Genomic DNA, 19,584 nt, shown 5'->3' on the forward strand with positions numbered 1-19,584 from the left:
GTTGCTAAGGAAATGACTTCCCGCAGCGCCGCGCCGTGCCGCGCCGCGCCGGCCGGGCGGGGTCTGGAGCGGCGCCGTTTCCGCTTCCGCTCCGTCTCTGCTCCCGTCCCGTTACCGCCTCCTGGCCGGCCTCGCGCCTTTCACCGGCACCTTGTGTCGGCCGTACTGCCGGGCCCGCTCCTGCCACGCGTGCCCCCGGGGCTCCGGCGCCGGCACGGGTCGCGTCCCGCTCGCCTGCTCCTGAGGCCGCTGGCCAGCAGCCGCCATGGGTGCCTACCTCTCCCAACCCAACACGGTGAAGTGCTCTGGGGACGGGGTCGGCGCCTCGCGCCTGCCGCTGCCCTACGGTTTCTCCGCCATGCAAGGCTGGCGCGTCTCCATGGAGGTGAGGCGGGAGAGGCCCAGAGGCGGGCCGCTGCAGGGCGGGAACCTGACGGAGAAAGGGAGCGGGGGGATGGGGTCATCCCCAGGGAAGGGTCCTTATCGGGAGCGTGCAGCTTTGGCTGCGGCGGCAGTTTGACGGGCGGCAGCGAGAGTGGGCCCGGGGCCGAGAGGGAACTGCCGGTGCTTGGGGGCCGTGTGCCGGTGGCCAGTTTGGCGGCGAGAGCTCGGCCATGTGGGGAGAGGCACCTTCCGCCCACTGACCGCCCTCTCCTCGTGCCTTCGCGCCATCCTCTTCTGCCAGCCCAGCCCTCCAGGCTCATAAACGGTGTGAGGTGTAGTGTGGGAGTTAAGATGAAAAGAGGGACGATTTATTCATTTACTTTTGCGAGGACGAAGAGAATAGACGGGAATGACTACTCCCCCCGCCCCCCCCCCCCCCGCCTTAAATATGTGATGTGAGAGGCCTTTTTAGACGAGGAGTTTGACAGTGAAAGGAAGCCTAGGCAAGTAGTCTGTTTGAAATTCTCAACACCTAGTTACTTGGCTCTGGGCACCGAATGTTAATTTCAGAAGCTCGCCCTGACCCCTAAGAATTGTCACTCGTTTGTATTTCTCTTCAGGGCCTTTTACGACCTTTGGAAAACTTGAGTTTTGTCATTCGGTATCATTACTTTTTTATTATGCTTGATATTTTTTTCCTCGGGATTTTTCTGAAACTTACTCTGTAATTGTCATTTGCCTGTGCTGACTGTAGTTTATAGTTTCCTTGATTTGTAATCATTTCATCATAATCTATAAAGAACTTTAACCTGTAAAGAACTGACTTTTCTTTTCTAGAAAATGTCTTCTGGATAAAAGGGAAAGGTGGAAAATTTCTGGATAAAAAGGAGTAATATTGGGCAAAATGGATGTGACACTACAAGGAGAACAGGAAAAACCATGGTAGAAAGGAAAGGTAGAAAGACATGTGTAAGACATGCCTTTGTGAAGAGTGTTGTGAGAGCTAGGCAGAAGGGCCAGGGAAATGCTCTAATTATTTCTGGGATTAAGGGTTTATCCACTTACTAGGTGGGCTTCAGTTTAACAGCCTAATAGTGTCTCCCTCGGGAATTTCTTCAAATCCCTCGCTCCTCCCTGTGGTTAGCTCTGGAATGACAGTATAAACTTAAATGGTTTGTTCTCAGACTCCACTTTCATACCCACAGCAGACTTGAAACAATTCTGTCAGTAGCTGTAACATTTCAAGAAGGAAGGGGATCCTATGGTTCAGCTCATCTAATTTGGCTCCCGCATTTTACAGCTCAGAAACTGAGGCCCAGAAAAGTTAGGACATTTATTTCTTGGTGGAAAGAATCTGTGGGATGAAACTGTTCAAGACACTTATTGGACACTGTTATCGTCTGTGTCAACCTGAAGCATAGCGTTCATATTCCATTGTGGTGCTCCGCATTGAGCTTACTGGGTCCTTGGTGAATGTAATTGTCTGAGGGTTAGAAATAGTTGGATATAGCTTCAAAAGGAAAACCTTAATGTAAGGTTGGGGTTTGGGTTAGTTGCTAGTCTGGAGGTCCCATTTCTATGGCATTTTCTGTTACTATTGTAAGATTTGAGGTGACTTTCTTCTCATGTTACTGTGAAAAGGCTTTTCTGGCAGGTTTCTCAGTCCTTGTTTTCCACTCTCTTCTCTGCTGCAGTTTTTCTGTTTTGGGGGTACCCTTCTTTCTAGTTTTCTTTACAAACTGAGTTGTTTGGATATTTAGTTTTCAAAGTTGTTTGCTCAGTGGTTCTGTGCTGTTTGTTTCTCTGCAGGGTATTTCCCTTCATTTTTGGTTTCTCTTCTGGTAATTAGAAAAGGACTTTTTTTCATCACCAGCTGTTTGGTTTGTAGAGATCTTGTTAGACTATTCCTTAGATCCTAGTCTTCCTGAGAGGTAACCAGTTCGGGTTTTAAAATCTTCCTCTTAAGCTATTTCTGAATTTACCTTCGTTTGAATGGTTAAATATACTTAACTAGACCCTCTTGAAGCCCTGCGTGGGGCTATATCAAGTAGTTTTGTGCTACATCAGTAGTTTTCCTTCTGACTTTGATTCGTTTCTGTCCAAAGCATAACATAGTTTCTTTGCTATGGCAAGAAAATAACTATGACCTGTAGCCTCTTAGTGAATCTTATCTTTTCAGAAAGTGTACACACCTGTTCCTCTTAAGCTTTAGGACTCAATTCCACCAGTTCATTAAGTATGTTGACCTTAATTGCTTGGTCCTAATGATTCCTTTGAGGTAAGTTTTTCGTGCCAATACACATTACAAGAGGTTGCTCAAATCCTGATTGATGAATAGATTCAGTCGTAGTACTATTTTACCCCTTCTCTTGAGGCAAGGATGGCAACTATCAATAGCTGGCATTTTATACTTTCTGCCTCTCTCCAGCCCCTCTTGCTGTGGAACCAGGGTGTTTTGAGGAGGGGTAAACAAAATACCACAGTTGATGTTCCCTTCCCTTCTTCCTTCTCCATGGTTTGGAGGGATCCTCAAGCTGGTTGAGGTATGTATTTTGGGGGTTAACAGGTAGGTTGTGGAAGGGTGCCTGAGAAATATATTTGGAAAGGCTCTGAGTTTTTGGTGGCTAATGAGAAATCAAATCTGAAAATAGTTTGAGTTGATGTAGTTTTAAGGGACATGGATACTTTGGGGTTGTGAGGTTCTCTGGAAGTGACAAAACTGCTTTCTATGGGGAGTTAAATTTTTTTCTTTTTAATTCTGTGAAATATATTTGCCTTCTTTAAAAGGCACTATCAATACCTAGGATACACTTTTGAGTAGACTAGCTGTTTATTGCCATATAGAAACTGGCTTATTAGTGGTCATACAGGGGTCACCTAGAACTGAATGTAGAGCGTGTTAGGCAGAAAATTCTTAAGATACCTACATGACTGTTTCAATAATTGTATTAATGGGGCAAAATATAAAATGGGATACCACAAGAATGCTGTGGGGTTCCACTTAAGAGAGGGTATCTGAGGCTGAAGAACATGTATTGTTTGATTCTTAGATTAGTGCCTCATCTCTGTATCTTAAAGCACTTTTTATTTATTGAACCAGATCAGAATTCCTTTGTCTAGGATGCAGTTAAGCAACTTTTATAAAAGGGCATTTGAGGGGCGCCTGGGTGGCGCAGTTGGTTAAGCGTCCGGCTTCAGCCAGGTCACGATCTTACGGTCCGTGAGTTCGAGCCCCGCGTCAGGCTCTGGGCTGATGGCTCAGAGCCTGGAGCCTGTTTCCAATTCTGTGTTTCCCTCTCTCTCTGCCCCTCCCCCATTCATGCTCTGTCTCTCTCTGTCCCAAAAATAAATAAACATTAAAAAAAAAAATTTAAAAGGGCATTTGATTAGCATGTCGTAACTATTCTTCACAATTCAGAGATAGTATGACATGAAATCAAATACATATCCACGCATATGGAGAAATTGTTTTCTACTATATGATTCCTTTGTAAGTTCTTAAGCAACAGGAAGTTACAATCAGATTTTATTCCTCAAGATTTCAAGAATATTTTACATAAGTTATTTCTATCGCCTAATCATATAGCAGATGTTACTACTGCTTCTCCACCCTGATCCTCTATTGGGTTATCATCTTGGAATTGTACTTTGAGAGGTGAGGTAAGGAACTGTGCTTTGAATTCGAGTGTGGAAGTTTAATAGATCTGGTCAGTAGTTCTTGCCATTGTGAGCTGTTATTAAAATTGTGCTGTCTGGAAGCATAAACCTTTAGAACTGAACTTGAAGCATCACTGATGTGTAATGACATGCTTTAAACGGAGTACTGATTTCAATGGAGTTTTTGGTTTCCCTTTAGATCCTGTTCAAAGATGCAGTCTATCAACTTTTAATCATATATAGTACTTGAAAATGTATATATGGGTGTCTGGGTGGCACAGTTGGTTAAGCATTCGACTTTGGCTTAGGTCATGATCTCACAGTGTGTGAGTTTGAGCCCCACATTGGGGCTCCACGCTGACAGTGTGGAGAATCCTGCTTGGGATTCTCTTTCCCTCTCTCTGCCTTTCCTCCACTTGCACACGCACGCTCTCTCAAAATAAATAAACTTTAAAAAATTATATGCAGACTTCTTTTTTAAGAATCTTATTGAGATGTAATTCACATGCCATATCCATTTAAAGTGTACATTTCAATGGTTAATATATTCAGAGTTGTACAACCATTACCACTATCAATCTTAGAACAGTTTTATCACCCCAAGAAGAAACAATTTAACTATTACCAGTCACTCCGTATCTCCCTTCCTCTAATCCCTAGCAACCACTAATTTACATGATATTCTATATATTTATCTATTTTTAACATTTCACATAAATGGAATTATGCATATGTCTCCTTTTATGTCTGCCTTCTTTTACTAAACAATATTTCTAAGAGTCATCCATGTTGTATCATGAATTGGTACTTCATTCTTTTTACTGAATAATATTCCATTGTGTGGACATTTTGTTTATCCATTCATTAGTTGATGGATATTTGTATTTTCATATTTTGGCTATGATGAATAATGATGGTATGAACTTACATTTACAATTTCTTTGCGTGGAAATAAGTTTTTATTTCTCTTGAATATATACTAGGAGTGGAATTGCTGCATCATACAGTAACTCCATGTTTAACATTTTGAGGAGATGCCTACCTAACTCTTTGGCAAAGTGGTTGCACCCTTTTACATTTTTACCAGCAATATAGGAAGGAGGGTGTCAATTTCTCTACATCCTCCCTACACTTGTTATCATCTTTTTTATTATAGCCATTTTAGTGGGTGTGAAATGGTATCTCATTGTGGTTGTTATTGTATTTCCCTGGTAGCTTATTATGTTTGAGCATCTTTTCTTAATTGCCACTTATATATCTTTTGAGAAATGTTTATTCAGATCCTTTGTCTATTTTTATTGGGTTGTCTTTTTATTGAGATGTAAGAGTTCTTTATATATTTTAGATACAATTTCCTTATCAGATATGATTTTCTCCTAATCTGTGGGGTGCCTTTTTGCTTTCTTGTTAGTGTCCTTTGAAGCACGATAACTTTCAATTTTGATGAAGTCCAGTTTCTCTATTAAGAGTTTTATAATTTTAGCTCTTACATCCATTTTAGATTAATTTTTGTGAATGGTGTAAAGAAGAGGTCCAGTTTCATGCTTTTGCATATGGATATATACTTGTCCCAGCATCATTTGTTAAAAAGGTCATTCTTTTGGGTGCCGGGGTGGTCTAGTTGGTTAAGCGGCCCACTTTGGCTCAGGTCATGATTCCATGGTTTGTGAGTTCAAGCCTTTGTTGGACTCAGCACAGAGCCTACTTCAGATTCTCTGTCTTCCCCTCTCTATCTGCCCCTGCCTGCTCCCACCACTCTTCAAAAACAAATAAACATAAACTATTTTTTTAAAAGTCATTCTTTTCCCTCATTAAATTATCTTGGCATCATTGTTAAGATCATTTGACTACAAATAATGGGAATTTATTTCTGGACTCTTAATTCTGTTTCATTGATCTATCTACTTATCATTATGCCAGTACCACACTCTCTTGGTTACCATTGCTTTGTGTTAAGTTTTGAAGTTAGGAAAGTTAAGGAGTGTGAGTTGTCCAACTTTGTTCTTTTTATTGTTTCTTCTTTTCTGGGTCCCTTATATTTCTGTATGAATTTAGGATCAGCTTGTCAATTTCTGTGCAAAAGGCACTTGGAATTTTGATTGGGCTCGTGCTGAATCTGTAGAATCAGTTGAGGAGTATTGCTACCTTTTACGATATTAAGTCTGTAGTTTTCTTGTAATGTCTGTGTGGCTTTGGTATCGGGATAACACTGGCCTTATAGAATGAGTTGGGAAGTGTTGCCTCCTTTTCTATACATTGGAAGAGTTTGTGAAGAGTTGGTATCATTCTTTGAAAAATAGCTGGTAGAATTTACCAGTGAAGCCATCTGAGACTGGGCTTTTCTTTGTGGGAAGTGTGTGTGTGTGTGTGTGTGTGTGTGTGTGTGTGTGTGTGTGTGTGTGTGTGTTTATTTTATGTTAAGTTGTGATAAAATAAACATAACAAAATTTATTATCTTAACCATTTAAAAATTGTACAGTTCAGTAGTGTTAAGTGTATTCACACTGTTGGGCAACCAGTCTCCAGAAGTGTTTTCATCTTGCAAAACTGAAACTCTATACCAGTTAAACAGCTCCCCATTCCCCTTGCCACTAGCTCCTGGCAACCATTCTACTTCCGGTTTCTATGAATTTGACTATCCTAGGTACCTCATAGAAAGACACATTTGTTATTTTGTGACTGGTTTGTTTCACTTAGCATAATGTCCTCAAGGTTCATCCATGTTATAGCATGTGTCAAAATGTCCTTCCTTTTTAAGGCCGAATAGTATCCATTGTATGAGTATACCACATTTTCTTTATCCATTCATCTGTTGGTGGACACTTAGGTTGTTTCTACCTTTTAGCTGTTAGGGATAAAGCTGCTGTGAACATGGATATACAAATACATCTTCAAGATCCTGCTGCAAAATCCAAGACTAAGGTGTCTGCTGAGGACCCACTTTCAGGTTCATAGATAGCTGCCTTCTAGATGTATTTTCAAGGCAAGGGAGCTCTCTGGGGTCTCTTTATAAGGGCACTAATCTCATTCATGAGGGCTCCTCCCTCATGACCTAATTGCCTCCCAAACACCCCACCTCCAGACAGCATCACATTGGGGATTACATTTCAACATAGGAATTGTAGGGAGACACAAAACATTCATTCTGTAGCACTGAAGTAATATATGCATATAATTTTAAAAGTCAGATAGTAATACATGACTTTTTAAAACCAAAAATGTAGTTCCCAACCACCTTCAACCTTTTAATCTTAGTTTGTAAAGATTTAGATAAATTTATAAATTTAAATAAATCTAAATGGCATCATAAATCTAAATGGCTGGTCATCCGTGAAAACAGGAACTTTTGTGGATGTATTTATGACCTTAGGAGATTGACATCAGGCAGGATAACCAGGCTTTTATTCATACAGATCCATTGGTTGTCTAGAAGGTCAAAAGGTTCTGTGTGATACATGATTTAAGTAAGGCAAGGCCTAAGAGTCCTGACTCAGGTGACCTGTGTGTTCTGAGTCATCTCCTCCAGACTATCAGTGGTTATTGTTTTATGATACATCTCTGGGTTTAGAGTAGGAAATGAAGGAGGAGGCATCCATAAGGTATTTGTCCTGAGGCAACTGGGGACTCACTGTCAAAAACAGACATGGAAGTCCTATGATGTTGCAGAACCTACTTTTAGGCCCAAAAGCTGTAAAGACTTTTTATTTATTTATTTATTTATTTTAAGCTATAAAAACATTTAAGACCATCTTTGCTTTCATGCTGGTTTACAATCTAGTTTGGGACCTAAGAGTCTCTTTTCCCCCATGGAATGCTGGATAATAATACAAGATGGTATATTCTGAGTTTAGAGAGGGGAATGATCAGAGTATTGGTGTGACTGAGAAAGATTTCTTAGAGCTGGTAAGACTAACTGGACCTTACGGAGAGTTTATAAAATGGGACAAAAGGAAAGGAGGAAAGTGGAAGGAGAAGAAGAAGGATATTAGAAAGAGGGAAGACTGAGGCATGCTTGCTACCTTGCTAGGTTGGGGTGATCAGTTCAAGAGTGGAGTAGTTTCTTTTGGGGAATGGTATGAAAGGTAAGAGATTAGGTTATAGAGATGGGTAGGAATGATGATTGAGTGCCTTTAACTGCTTGTAAGTTATGTGGAATTAATCTGATATGCAGTAGAATCCACTGAAGCTTCTAGCAGTAAAATATTGGGAAGTATAATCTGGTATCTGGATGTATGTAGGTTGGGCTACAGGGGCAGAGAGTAGAGGCAGGAGAGAAGATAAAATGCTATTAAGAGTAAAGTAATTCATGAACAAAGTCATGAAGGAAAACTTAGTAGGACTTGGTGATGGATGGTGGAAGAGAGCCAGGAAGTCAAGGAGGTCTGGTATTAAGTGTTGCCTAGGAAAGATTCCATGAACAGAAATAAGACCTGTAGGGGAAGTTCTGAGTTTTTGAAGACTGCTGAGTTTCTGTTTATATAAGTTAAGTTTGAAGTGGAGAAAGGCATCCTATAGAAACAGGCAACTGGAACTTCACAGAACCCACGAGAACTTTCAAGAAAGCTGACACGGTTTTTACTATTTAATTATATACAATAGTTGGGAAAAATGAAGCCTGCAAAATAGCTATTTGGGTTGCTGTTATGGTTATTGCCTGCTCTGTGTAGTAAGATCTTGAAGGAAAAGGTTTTGAGATCAGGAGTTTAAGCATGTAAATCTAAAAAGATCATTTAAAAAAAATAAATACATAAATAAAAAATAAGAAGAGAGATCATTTTAACCAGTTTCCAATAAATGGTTTAATGGATGCTTTGTTGAATTAAAAAAAAAGGGGGGGAGAAGCACTGCTTTGGAGGCAGAAGTGAAGGAGAGGTTAAGTAAAGCTGTAGAAAAATTTTGAGGTAGAATAGAGATGATGAAGTGGTTCTTCATCATATGTGGTCACATCAAGATATGTGACCTTGATCTAAGTAAAGCAAGAGGTTAGCTCATCTGCTAAGAGTGAAAGAAGAGCATTGAGAACTTGAACAGTGTGGGAAAGGTTTATGACTGGCTGCAGTCAATATATTTAAGTGTCAATGCAAAACACTAAAAAAATGCTGAATGATGGAAGTAGGTGCACAAACAACCAACATGATTTCATGACATTTTATGACTAGCAATACTTAGTGGCTCTGATTTCAGGTGTAAAGAAAGCAGTTGGTCGGGTTATACGAGGTTGGATGAGTTTTTCTAGATTGTTAAGAGACAGTGTTGAAATACTTGGCTCTGGCTCAGAAAGGGTCAGAGAGAAAGAAAAGCAAGGGTAGGTGAAGGTATGGAGGCAATGAACAGAGATGCAAAAGGGGAAACGAAAGTGCTTAGAGAAGGTAGTTCCAGGTGATAATATAGATCCAAAGACTCACCAGGCAGTAGAAGGGAAGGTAATGTGGAGTAGTTCTAGGAACTGACACCTCAAGGTATAAGGTGAATCTATGTTGGGCATCATCTATGGATGATTCCTCTATCATTGAAGAGAAAATGGAGGCACACCAAGAGATAACTGGCCAGTGATCATGTGGTATATTGCAGCGTGGCAATTCAGAAGACAGTTCATAGGTTCGTTTTACTGTCATAAGCATTCAAACTGGAATAATATGGCATATTGTACAAAAATTTTAAATGTAGAAAAGCAGAATAATTATTACCCAACTCTTACTCTCCATGCAGTTTGATACATAATGTGGTCTTCCAGATTTCTAGCATATGTGTGTTTTTTTTCCTGTCTTTTTGTCACTTAGTATATTGTGGACTTATTTCTAAATTAACGCATATTTATTTCTAACGTTTATTTATTTTTGAGACAATGCAAGAGACAGAGTGCAAGCAGCAGAGGGGCAGACAGGGAGACACAGAATCCGAAGTGGGCTCCAGGCTTTGAGCTGTCAGCCCAGAGCCAGACGTGGGGCTCGAACTCACAAACCGTGAGATCATGACCTGAGCTGAAGTCGGATGCTTAACCGACTGAGCCACTCAGGCACCCCAACGCATATTTGTTTCTAATAACTGCATGTATTCTTTTGGAAGGATGTACTACTTGTAATCTAATCTCTTCATGGATATTTCGATGTTTATAGTTGTTCTTTACTATAAATAATGCTGTAATGAACATTATTATACATATTCTTGTACCCTTGTCTTATTACTTCCATAAAATAAACTTTTAGAAGTCCAATTACTGTATCAAAGGGCATGCACATTTGAAATTTTGATACATATTACCAAATTGTGCTCCAGGAAGGCTGTACTATTTATATTCTTGCTGATCAGGATATGAGAATGTGTTTTTATTTAACTCTTTTTTTTTTTTAATGTTTATTTTTGAGAGAGAGAGAGACAGAGCGTGAGCAGGGAGGGGCAGAGAGAGAGGGAGACACAGAATCCGAAGCAGGCTCCAGGCTCTGAGCTGTCAGCACAGAGCCCGATGCGAGGCTTGAACTCACAGACTGTGAGATCGTGACCTGAGCTGAAGTCGGACGCTCAACCAGCTGAGCCACCCAGGCGCCCCTACTTCACTCTTATTACCACTGGTTATTATTAATCTTTTCCATTCTTTTAATTTGCACAAAAGGATATTTCCTTGTTTTTAATGTTCATTTCTTTGCTGTTGAGGTTAAGTATTTTTTCATATGTTCACTGAGATTAGATCTACTTCAGTGCTTTTGTGAGAAGTAGATGAGGAAGTGAAAAAGGTAATTTGAATAGAGTTGTGGGTTCAAAAGAGATGGTGCAGCTTTGACTTAGAGTGGCATTGCAGGACAGAGAAAGACCGATTGATTGTCCTATTCCACTGGGAAGCAGTGGACAAGAAGACTGCTCTTCCCTCCCCTATCAAAAAAGTGGAATTAGTTGGACTAATTTCTCAAATTTCAGTGAAATATTGAGTCTCCTAAAAATATTTAATTTCCTTTTGAAAAAGCTAAACATTCCCATGGCTCATTCTTGCTCCCATCCCACAGTTAACCTGCTTTTCTTAGTTTTCTGTGTATCCGTATGGTATTACAGTGTGAGAAGACAAACATCTATTCCATGCTCCCTCTTCTTACACAAAAGCAGTTTACTAAATATAGCATTCTGTACTTGCTTTCCTTCTGCACTTTGTTTTCTTTATTTAACAAAATATCTTGGAGATCTTCCATGAATTTTTTTTTTTTTTTTTTTTTTTTTTTTAAGGAAAGCAATACTTGTGGAACTCCAGATTTCACTAAAACAATTTTAATTTAATGTTACCTAAATGTGTACAAACAGAACTGGGCATAACTTCCATGCCAACAAACCATACTACAAAATCATCAGAATTAAAGTCAACGTCAATATGACACAACTGTTTTGCCAAAACTCATTAGATACTCACAGCACGACTTAGGTAGTGACTGCTGAGGTATAGTTTCTTATGGCTTTAGCAAGCCTTTACACACTCATGCCTTTGCCAATTCAGTTCTCCTGTCACTTTTCTATAATCCAACCCGGTCCTCCTCCGTTCTGCCTTTTCTTTATTCCATAGCACCATCCTCTTTCTGTAAGTGTTATATCGTAATGCTATATGATTTACCTATTTATTGTGTTTATGTGTATTTCCCTCATGAGAATGTAAGGTTTTTTATGAAGTGCAGATCTTCATTTTATTCACTGATATATTCCAAATACCCAGAACTGATCCTGGCACATAGCGGATAGTCAGATATTTGGTGAAGAAATGAGTGAATGAACAAATGAAGTCTGAGAACCACTGGTGGAGGATGTTGGAGCAATAGATAGTCATATAGGTCAAAAGATGGAGAGAAGAAGTAGGTTCAGTAAGGTCTAACCCTGGCTTAGACGGAAGGGAGGGCAGTGTGGCTGGTGGTGGAGTGGTTGGGAGAGGGTGAAGATGATGTGTGGTTGGTAGTGCTCTCTGGATCCTGGGGATGAGACTCAGAGGCAGTTATTGACAACCTTAGATAGGCCATTGTGTGCCCTCCATGGCAGCCCATTAGATTCTGGGACACTTTCTCCTGGAATCAATGAGAGGGAAATACAAAATAGCTATTTTTCCATTCTCTCATTTACTACCTTAAAATAGCTTTTATTTTTAGGGTGCCTGGGTGGCTCAGTCGGTTAAGTGTCCGACTCTTGATTTCGGCTGAGGTCATGATCTCACGGTTTGGGAGTTTGAGCTCCCGCATCGGGCTCTGTGCTGACAGCGCAGAGCCTGCTTGGGATTCTCTCTCTGCCCCTCTCCACGCATGCCCTCTCTCTCTCTCTCAAAATAAATAAACTTAAGAACAATAGGTTTTATTTTCTAGGTTTGTATAACGAAGGCATAGTCTTATTTCAGGGACAACAGAAGAACCACTGCACTGATTTCCTAAGTATTGATACAACTAGAAAAATTTTAAATGCCAGAAAGAGGAGGAGAACCATTGACTTACACGGGGATAATCAATCAAAGTAAATAGCTGATTGCATTCTTTTTGTTTGTAGAAAGTACCTAAAAGAGAGGTGGGGTTGTTTTCCCAGATGGGGCAGAGTAAGCTGCGGCACATGCTCACCTAGGTTCAGTGGTCTTGGCTTGAACTATGGCACAGACTAGAATATTTGTGTGGGGTGGCAGAGTTTTGTGATTAGAAGAATTTGATCAGTTCCAGCCTTCCAACCATGATGTTGTTGCAGCAGGGCCATTGCAGACTTCTCTTCAGGTGTACTATGCCATCAGTGTTGAATGATACGTCATTTCCATCTGGGGGTAGGAGGTGGGAAGGCTGATCATATGGGACATTGTAAATTTTAGTTAACAAAATCTAAGCACAGTATAGTTTTAAGAATATTATTTATTGGGAAGATTCTTTTGTAAATATATCCTCTGCCTAGCCTGAGGGCAACTTCATGAGTGAGTTAAACTTAGAAGAGGGAATAATTTATTTAGATGGTGCTTTGGGAAAGTGGCAGTATAAGTGTATATAGTTTTACAAATTCCTAGTGCTTTCTCTTAGGCTGTTTTAGGATTCTCCCAGAAACTTTTCAGATTGGTAATGCCCTCAGGTCTCTTTTTGCTATCTTCCCTAGGATTTTCTTCCTTGAAGTTCACTGATTCATAGAATGGGTCTGGAAGAGACTTTAAAGCCTTTATTCTGGTTCTTCCCATAGTTGCCGCAAACCAAAAGGGTCAGGTCTAGAGTTCCAACAGTCAAACATTCTGCCATCTGGACTCCGAGATCTCCTAGGCTGAGGCTGCTAGACTGCAGAGAAAGTGAACTGATTCATTTCTCTCCCTTCCTTTCCTCCCCTACTTCCCTCCCTTGCCTTGCTTCCTTTCTCCCTCCCCCTGTATTTCTTTTCTTTTTTTATCATCCCGTTTCCTTTCTTATTTCTAGGCCATGTAGTTCAGCCAGGGAAGGGTTAGTGAGATTAAGGTGTGAAGGAAATCCTCATGACCTGAGTGAGGTGGCACAAGGAAGAACATCCTTTGATCTTGAGAAATGCTAATTATGCTCTCTTTTTCCTAGGATGCTCACAACTGTATTCCTGAGCTGGACAGTGAGACAGCAATGTTTTCTGTCTATGATGGACATGGAGGTAATGGTAGCAGATCATATTGGTGACATTCTTGAACCCTAGTTCTAGACTTTAGAGGGCAAGAACAGGTCCTTTGTTCTTTTCCTTTCCAAGGTTCTGGTTGTAAGATATCGTTTCCATTCCTAGTGCTGTTTTTCTCTATTCTGCCATTCTACCTTCCTAACTGGATATTGTATTGGTTTATAATCTCACCAGACCTTGTTTTAATCCGAAAAGCCTCTTCCTATATTACAATTTATCTTTTTTCCACTGAGAATTAAGTATGCAGGTAAGAAAAGACAAAAGGTATATTAACATAGCCCTGAGAGAGTTGATGGTGAAATCCATTTTCTGGATCAGAACTTCCTAAACAGTTGTCTTTCAAATTGTATAAGTTAAAAGTGTAAGTTGTCTTTCAGTTGTATAAGATATTCATTTCTTCAACCCTTGGGATTCAGTCCAGTATGGCATGTAAATATTATATAACTTTATATGTGGGAAGCAGTGCTCTGGGTGACCTTACCTGTTTCCTAGGGGAGGAAGTTGCCTTGTACTGTGCCAAATATCTTCCTGATATCATCAAAGATCAGAAGGCCTACAAAGAAGGCAAGCTACAAAAGGTCTGTCTTATCGTAATGCTCCTTCTCTACTTCTATAGGCTCTCCCTTATTTTCCAGTCCTGTGGTTTTTCCTTTCTTGTTGCCGGTAAGCTGCTGCTTACTGCATTTCTTTTTTTTTTTTTTTTTAACGTTTATTTATTTTTGAGACAGAGAGAGACAGAGCATGAACGGGGGAGGGTCAGAGAGAGGGAGACACAGAATCTGAAACAGGCTCCAGACTCTAAGCTATCAGCACAGAGTCCGACACGGGGCTCGAACTCACAGACTGCGAGATCATGACCTGAGCCGAAGTTGGCCGCCAACCGACTGAGCCACCCAGGCGCCCCTGCTTACTGCATTTCTTAAAGAATTCTATGCCCCAAACAAGCTTATCCTCACTTGAGCCTTCTTAGAGTTGCCTCATTATTCCCAGGTCTCTGAACTGGTTTTTATTTATATGTGAGTGTCTCCTCATGTGGCAGATCACCCTGTAACTTGCATGCCATTTTTGTACCCAGATTGTATATAGGCAATTTATTTTGTACCTCCTGTACTTTTTCTGACACTTGCCTTATACTCTTTTGCTTACATCCAGGCATTAGAAGATGCCTTCTTGGCTATTGATGCCAAACTGACCACTGAGGAAGTCATAAAGGAGTTGGCACAGATTGCAGGGCGACCCACTGAGGATGAGGATGAAAAAGAAAAAGTAGCTGATGAAGATGATGGTGAGTGTTGCTGGCATCCCTTGTTTGAGAGGAAATCTGCATTTTAAAGAACTCTTCTTTAATATATATTATTTCAGTGTCAATTCTAAGAGAGGATGACTTCATAGGGACTTGGGGAGTCCCCACATTAGAGAACCTTATGTTCTGCTACACTACATGAGGTTATGAAGGGAGAAAAAATTAACCTGTGTGCCTAGTGTCCATAGTTGTAAGCATTTTATATATATTTGTCATTGTGGTAGGGTCTCTCTGGTTCCTGTTAATGTTTATATGACCTTTTTTTTCTAGACAGGAGTTGTCATTAGCCTCAGCAGCCAGTCCTTAAGCCTGGGCTGTAGGCCTAAGACTAGCATTGTGGGCTTCCTGGGTCCTCAGCCATAATGAGCTTTCTACTTATCACTCAAAAATAAGAGATGATAAGAGAACTATAGTAACTAGTGTTCCTTTGACTAAGAAGAGGGTGAAACTCAAAGACTAAAGGAAGTCTATGCAGGCAGACGTTATCTGAGAAGAAACCAAAGGGGTCTTCTGAGACCCCAGGGAGTGGGGAAGTTGGAACTCAGGCCTCCAAAGGCTGGGAGGCAGGAAAAAGGACTGGTCCTATGAAGAGTCTGGTGTGGGGGTACTGATTCAGCCTCTTCCCTGCAGTGGACAATGAGGAAGCTGCGCTGCTGCATGAAGAGGCTACCATGACTATTGAAGAGCTGCTCACGCGCTACGGGCAGAACTGTCACAAGGGTGCTCCCCACAGCAAATCTGGAGCTGGGACAGGCGAGGAACCAGGGTCCCAGGGCCTCAATGGGGAAGCCGGACCTGAGGACCCATCTAGGGAAACTTCTTCAGAGGAAAATGGCCCCACAGCCAAGGCCCACACAGGCCTTTCCTCCAACTCAGAACGTGGGACTGAGGCAGGCCAAGGTGGCGAACCTGGCACTCCCACTGGTGAGGCTGGGCCTTCCTGCTCTTCAGCCTCTGACAAGCTGCCTCGAATTGCTAAGTCCAAGTTCTTTGAGGACAGTGAGGATGAGTCAGATGAGGCAGAGGAGGAAGAGGAAGACAGTGAGGTAAGGGCCAGTGGGAGCAGACAGATACTGAATTTGCAGAAAAGGCCTGTTTGGTTACCATACATAGCTTTCAACTCCTTTCCTTCTCTCTCTCTCTCTTTTTTTTTTTAAGTAATTGCTACACCCACCGTGGGGCTTAAACTCACAACCCCAAGATCAAGAGTTGCATGCTCTACTAAGCTTGGTGCCCACCATCTTCTCCTTTTTTTACAGCAACCCCCAAGGCCTATATTCCACGTTTTTCTTGAATTCATTATCTCCACCAACATAGGAACCATTAGCCCTCTAACCTCTTCCTTTGTCGATACTATAACATACAGATCTAGTTCTAGCTTTTCAGAGTCTGTCTTTTATTATATTATTATTTTTTTTTAATGTTTATTTTTGAGAGAGAGAGAGACAGATATAGTGTGAGCAGGGGAAGGGTGGAGAGAGAGGGAGACACAGAATCTGAAGCAGGCTCCAGGCTCTGAGCTGTCAGCACAGAGCTCAGTGCAGGGCTCAAACTCACGAACCGTGAGATCATGACCTGAGCTGAAGTCGGATGCTTAACCGACTGAGCCACCCCAGGCGCCCCAGAGTCTGTCTCCAAGAGAGAACAGGAAGGTAGGGATTGTTACTTTAGATATTTGGATATTTCCTTCTCTGAGCCACTTATTTTCTGGCCCTGTTGCCTGAAAGGTGCTTTTGGCTGAGAGCCCTGGCCTTTTGCAGGACTTACTATTCGTGACTTCCGAACCCAGTTTAGGATATCAGTTATACCCATCTGGCCCTCTCCCCTCCCCTGGATTTTTCTATCATGATCATATAGTTGCATCTTTCATTGTTCTCAGAATCCGTGTTCAGGCCGGGCTCTTGGTTCTGAGTACAAGTTGGGGGGAGGGGGGCAGGGGGTCATCCCAGTCTCAGCAGCCTGGGATCATCCCTCTGGCAGGAATGCAGTGAAGAAGAGGATGGCTACAGCAGTGAAGAAGCAGAGAATGAGGAAGATGAGGATGACACTGAGGAGGCTGAAGAAGACGAGGAAGAAGAGGAGATGATGGTGCCTGGCATGGAAGGCAAAGAGGAGGTGTGTAGGGAAGGGGAGCAATGAGTCTGGAAAAGCCAAGAGGCAAATGTAATTCCCCTGATTGTTATTTGGTGACAGGGGAACTCCTTGCTGCCTTAGTACTGAAGTCCTGGTGATGCAGGGATTTATGCTACAAGTGGAACTAGGTCTTCAGGGTAAAATTAGCTCAGAAAAGAAAGAGCATGCTCTGGTCTTTGGAAAGATTATAAGTTCATGCCTCTCCTGTTTGTTAAAGCTCTCTTGGTGGTCCCAGTGAGAGAAGAAAGCGTAAGTGAATGGTTGGGGAGCACCAATGAGGAGCTTGTGTCCAGAAGCTCCCATGATGCTTCCTTTCTTCCTCTTAAGCCTGGCTCTGACAGTGGCACAACAGCGGTGGTGGCCCTGATACGAGGGAAGCAGTTGATTGTAGCCAATGCGGGAGACTCTCGTTGTGTGGTGTCTGAGGCTGGCAAAGCTTTAGACATGTCCTATGACCACAAACCAGAGGATGAAGTGGAGCTAGCACGCATCAAGAATGCTGGTGGCAAGGTCACCATGGATGGGCGAGTCAACGGGGGCCTCAACCTCTCCAGAGCCATTGGTAAGGGCCAGGAAAGCATGGGAAAGACTTCTGGGGTCTTACTCTCTCTTTCAGATTACCTAGTAGCAAACTTTAATCTTAATAGGCCCATGTACCTTGCCAAGTACTTTGGTATCTATTATTACCTCTGTCCTTAAAACATCTCCGTGAGATAGGTAAGATAGCTGTCATTTTTGGATAATGAAAAAGGTGAGTGGCCTACCTAACGTTTAGCAACCTGAAAATAGGGCTGCAACTAGAAAAACTGGAACACAGTTTTTCGTTCACTTAGATTATGGAACTTTGCTAAGAAGGGAAATGAATGGCAAGGCTTGACCAGCCCTAAGCACAGGTCTGTGGGAGGTGCCTAAACTACTCATCAACCAGCCGTTCCTTTACTTCAGGAGACCACTTCTACAAGAGAAATAAGAACTTGCCACCTGAGGAACAGATGATTTCAGCCCTTCCTGACATCAAGGTGCTGACTCTCACTGACGACCACGAATTCATGGTCATTGCCTGTGATGGCATATGGTGAGCACCAGCGGAATGCCCTAAAATTCCCTCTTTTATGCAGCATTACTTCTCTTACAGGTCTCTGAGCTGGTTTGGTTTTATCATCCCTCTAATGGCTGCATTCAGCACCTTTTCTCAAGCTGCTCTAGAATTAGAGTCTAGGCAGACACCTTGGTGTCAAAACCCCCAAGCCTAAGGCAGAGCTAAGGATATCTTTGTAGGTATTTGCATTGGCCCTGGGGGGCTATCATCTCTCTCTACACTCCTCTATTCTGCTTTGTTGGGACTAAAGAAGAGTATTGTTTTTGACCCCAGGAATGTGATGAGCAGCCAGGAAGTTATAGACTTTATTCAATCAAAGATCAGTCAGCGTGATGAAAATGGGGAGCTTCGGTTATTGTCATCCATTGTGGAAGAGGTGAGTGCCAGGGTGGAGGAGAAGAGGGTGTCTGGTCTGCATAGCCAAGGTTTTGTCTTTGGACCAGAGCTAAGACCACAGCTGGGAAGTATCCTTAATTACCGACTGATGCCAAACCCTGACTAGAAAGTTCCACCTTCCTTCATTTTCCTAACATATCCTCATGCCTCTTACGCTAGCAAGTGGCTTGTTTTGGGACATCTGTTGCCTGTTCCCCTCCTTCTGCCACCCTGTCTCAGCACAGTCAGCCCTCTTGTGGGGGCTTAGGTTCCTAGGAGGGTATTCAAACCCTGAAGCTGAGCTGCCCTGTCCCTTTTGTAGCTGCTGGATCAGTGCCTGGCACCAGATACTTCTGGGGACGGTACAGGGTGTGACAACATGACCTGCATCATCATTTGCTTCAAGCCCCGAAACACAGCAGAACTTCAGCCAGAGAGTGGCAAGCGGAAACTGGAGGAGGTGCTCTCTTCTGAGGGGGCTGAAGAAAATGGCAACAGTGACAATAAGAAGAAAGCCAAGCGGGACTAACGGTTGTCCAGACCCCTGCCCACCTAGACTGTTTTCTGAGCCCTCTGGACCTGAGACTGAGTTTTGTCTTTTTCCTTTAGCCTTAGCAGTGGTTATGAGGTGTGCAGGGGGAGCTGGGTGGCTTTACTCAGCCCATTCCAAAGAGGGCTCTCCCTCCACACAGCAGCCTGGGAGCCTCTGCTGTCTTCCCTGGCCTTCTCCTTGCTCCTTGGGGCTCATCACCGGTTCTGTGCCTGTGCTCTGTTGTGTTGGAGGGAAGACTGGCGGTTCTGGTTTTTACTCTGTGAACTTTATTTAAGGACATTCTTTTTTATTGGCGGCTCCATGGCCCCCAGCCGCTTGCACCCGCTCTCTGTTGTACACTTTCAATCAACACTTTTTCAGACTAAAGGCCAAAACCTAATTGTGCCCGTGGTGTCCTTTTTTCAATACTGCTGTTCTGTCCGGCCCACCCAGAGTTCCCTGGCCCCAGACTCGACCTCATTGATG

General features: G+C 42.4%; 1 protein-coding gene across 2 annotated transcripts; it reads left to right on the top strand.

The window, feature by feature from the left end:
* The first annotated feature begins 58 nt into the window (after positions 1-58).
* PPM1G (protein phosphatase, Mg2+/Mn2+ dependent 1G) lies at positions 59-19,498 on the top strand. Of its 2 annotated transcripts, XM_047853122.1 has the most exons (10): positions 59-385; positions 13,566-13,635; positions 14,149-14,234; positions 14,809-14,941; positions 15,590-16,005; positions 16,940-17,074; positions 17,420-17,654; positions 18,038-18,167; positions 18,465-18,567; positions 18,889-19,498. In XM_047853122.1, the coding sequence occupies exons 1-10, from the start codon at positions 266-268 to the stop codon at positions 19,093-19,095; spliced, it is 1,635 nt and encodes a 544-aa protein (XP_047709078.1). In that variant the 5' UTR covers positions 59-265; the 3' UTR covers positions 19,096-19,498. The 2 variants fall into 2 exon arrangements, with proteins under 2 accessions (XP_047709078.1, XP_047709080.1); XM_047853124.1 differs by lacking the exons at positions 13,566-13,635; positions 14,149-14,234.
* The last annotated feature ends 86 nt before the right edge of the window (positions 19,499-19,584 follow it).

This window comes from Prionailurus viverrinus, chromosome A3, assembly GCF_022837055.1.
Source record: "Prionailurus viverrinus isolate Anna chromosome A3, UM_Priviv_1.0, whole genome shotgun sequence".
Classification (NCBI taxonomy): Eukaryota; Metazoa; Chordata; class Mammalia; order Carnivora; family Felidae; genus Prionailurus; species Prionailurus viverrinus.

Excerpts from the sequence above, each read along its gene's own strand:
- PPM1G (XM_047853122.1), top strand. The coding sequence starts at position 266 with ATGGGTGCCTACCTCTCCCAACCCAACACGGTGAAGTGCTCTGGGGAC. Across the intron at positions 13,636-14,148 it reads TGTCTATGATGGACATGGAG|GGGAGGAAGTTGCCTTGTAC; the intron begins GTAATGGTAGCA and ends CCTGTTTCCTAG. Across the intron at positions 17,075-17,419 it reads GCATGGAAGGCAAAGAGGAG|CCTGGCTCTGACAGTGGCAC; the intron begins GTGTGTAGGGAA and ends CTTCCTCTTAAG.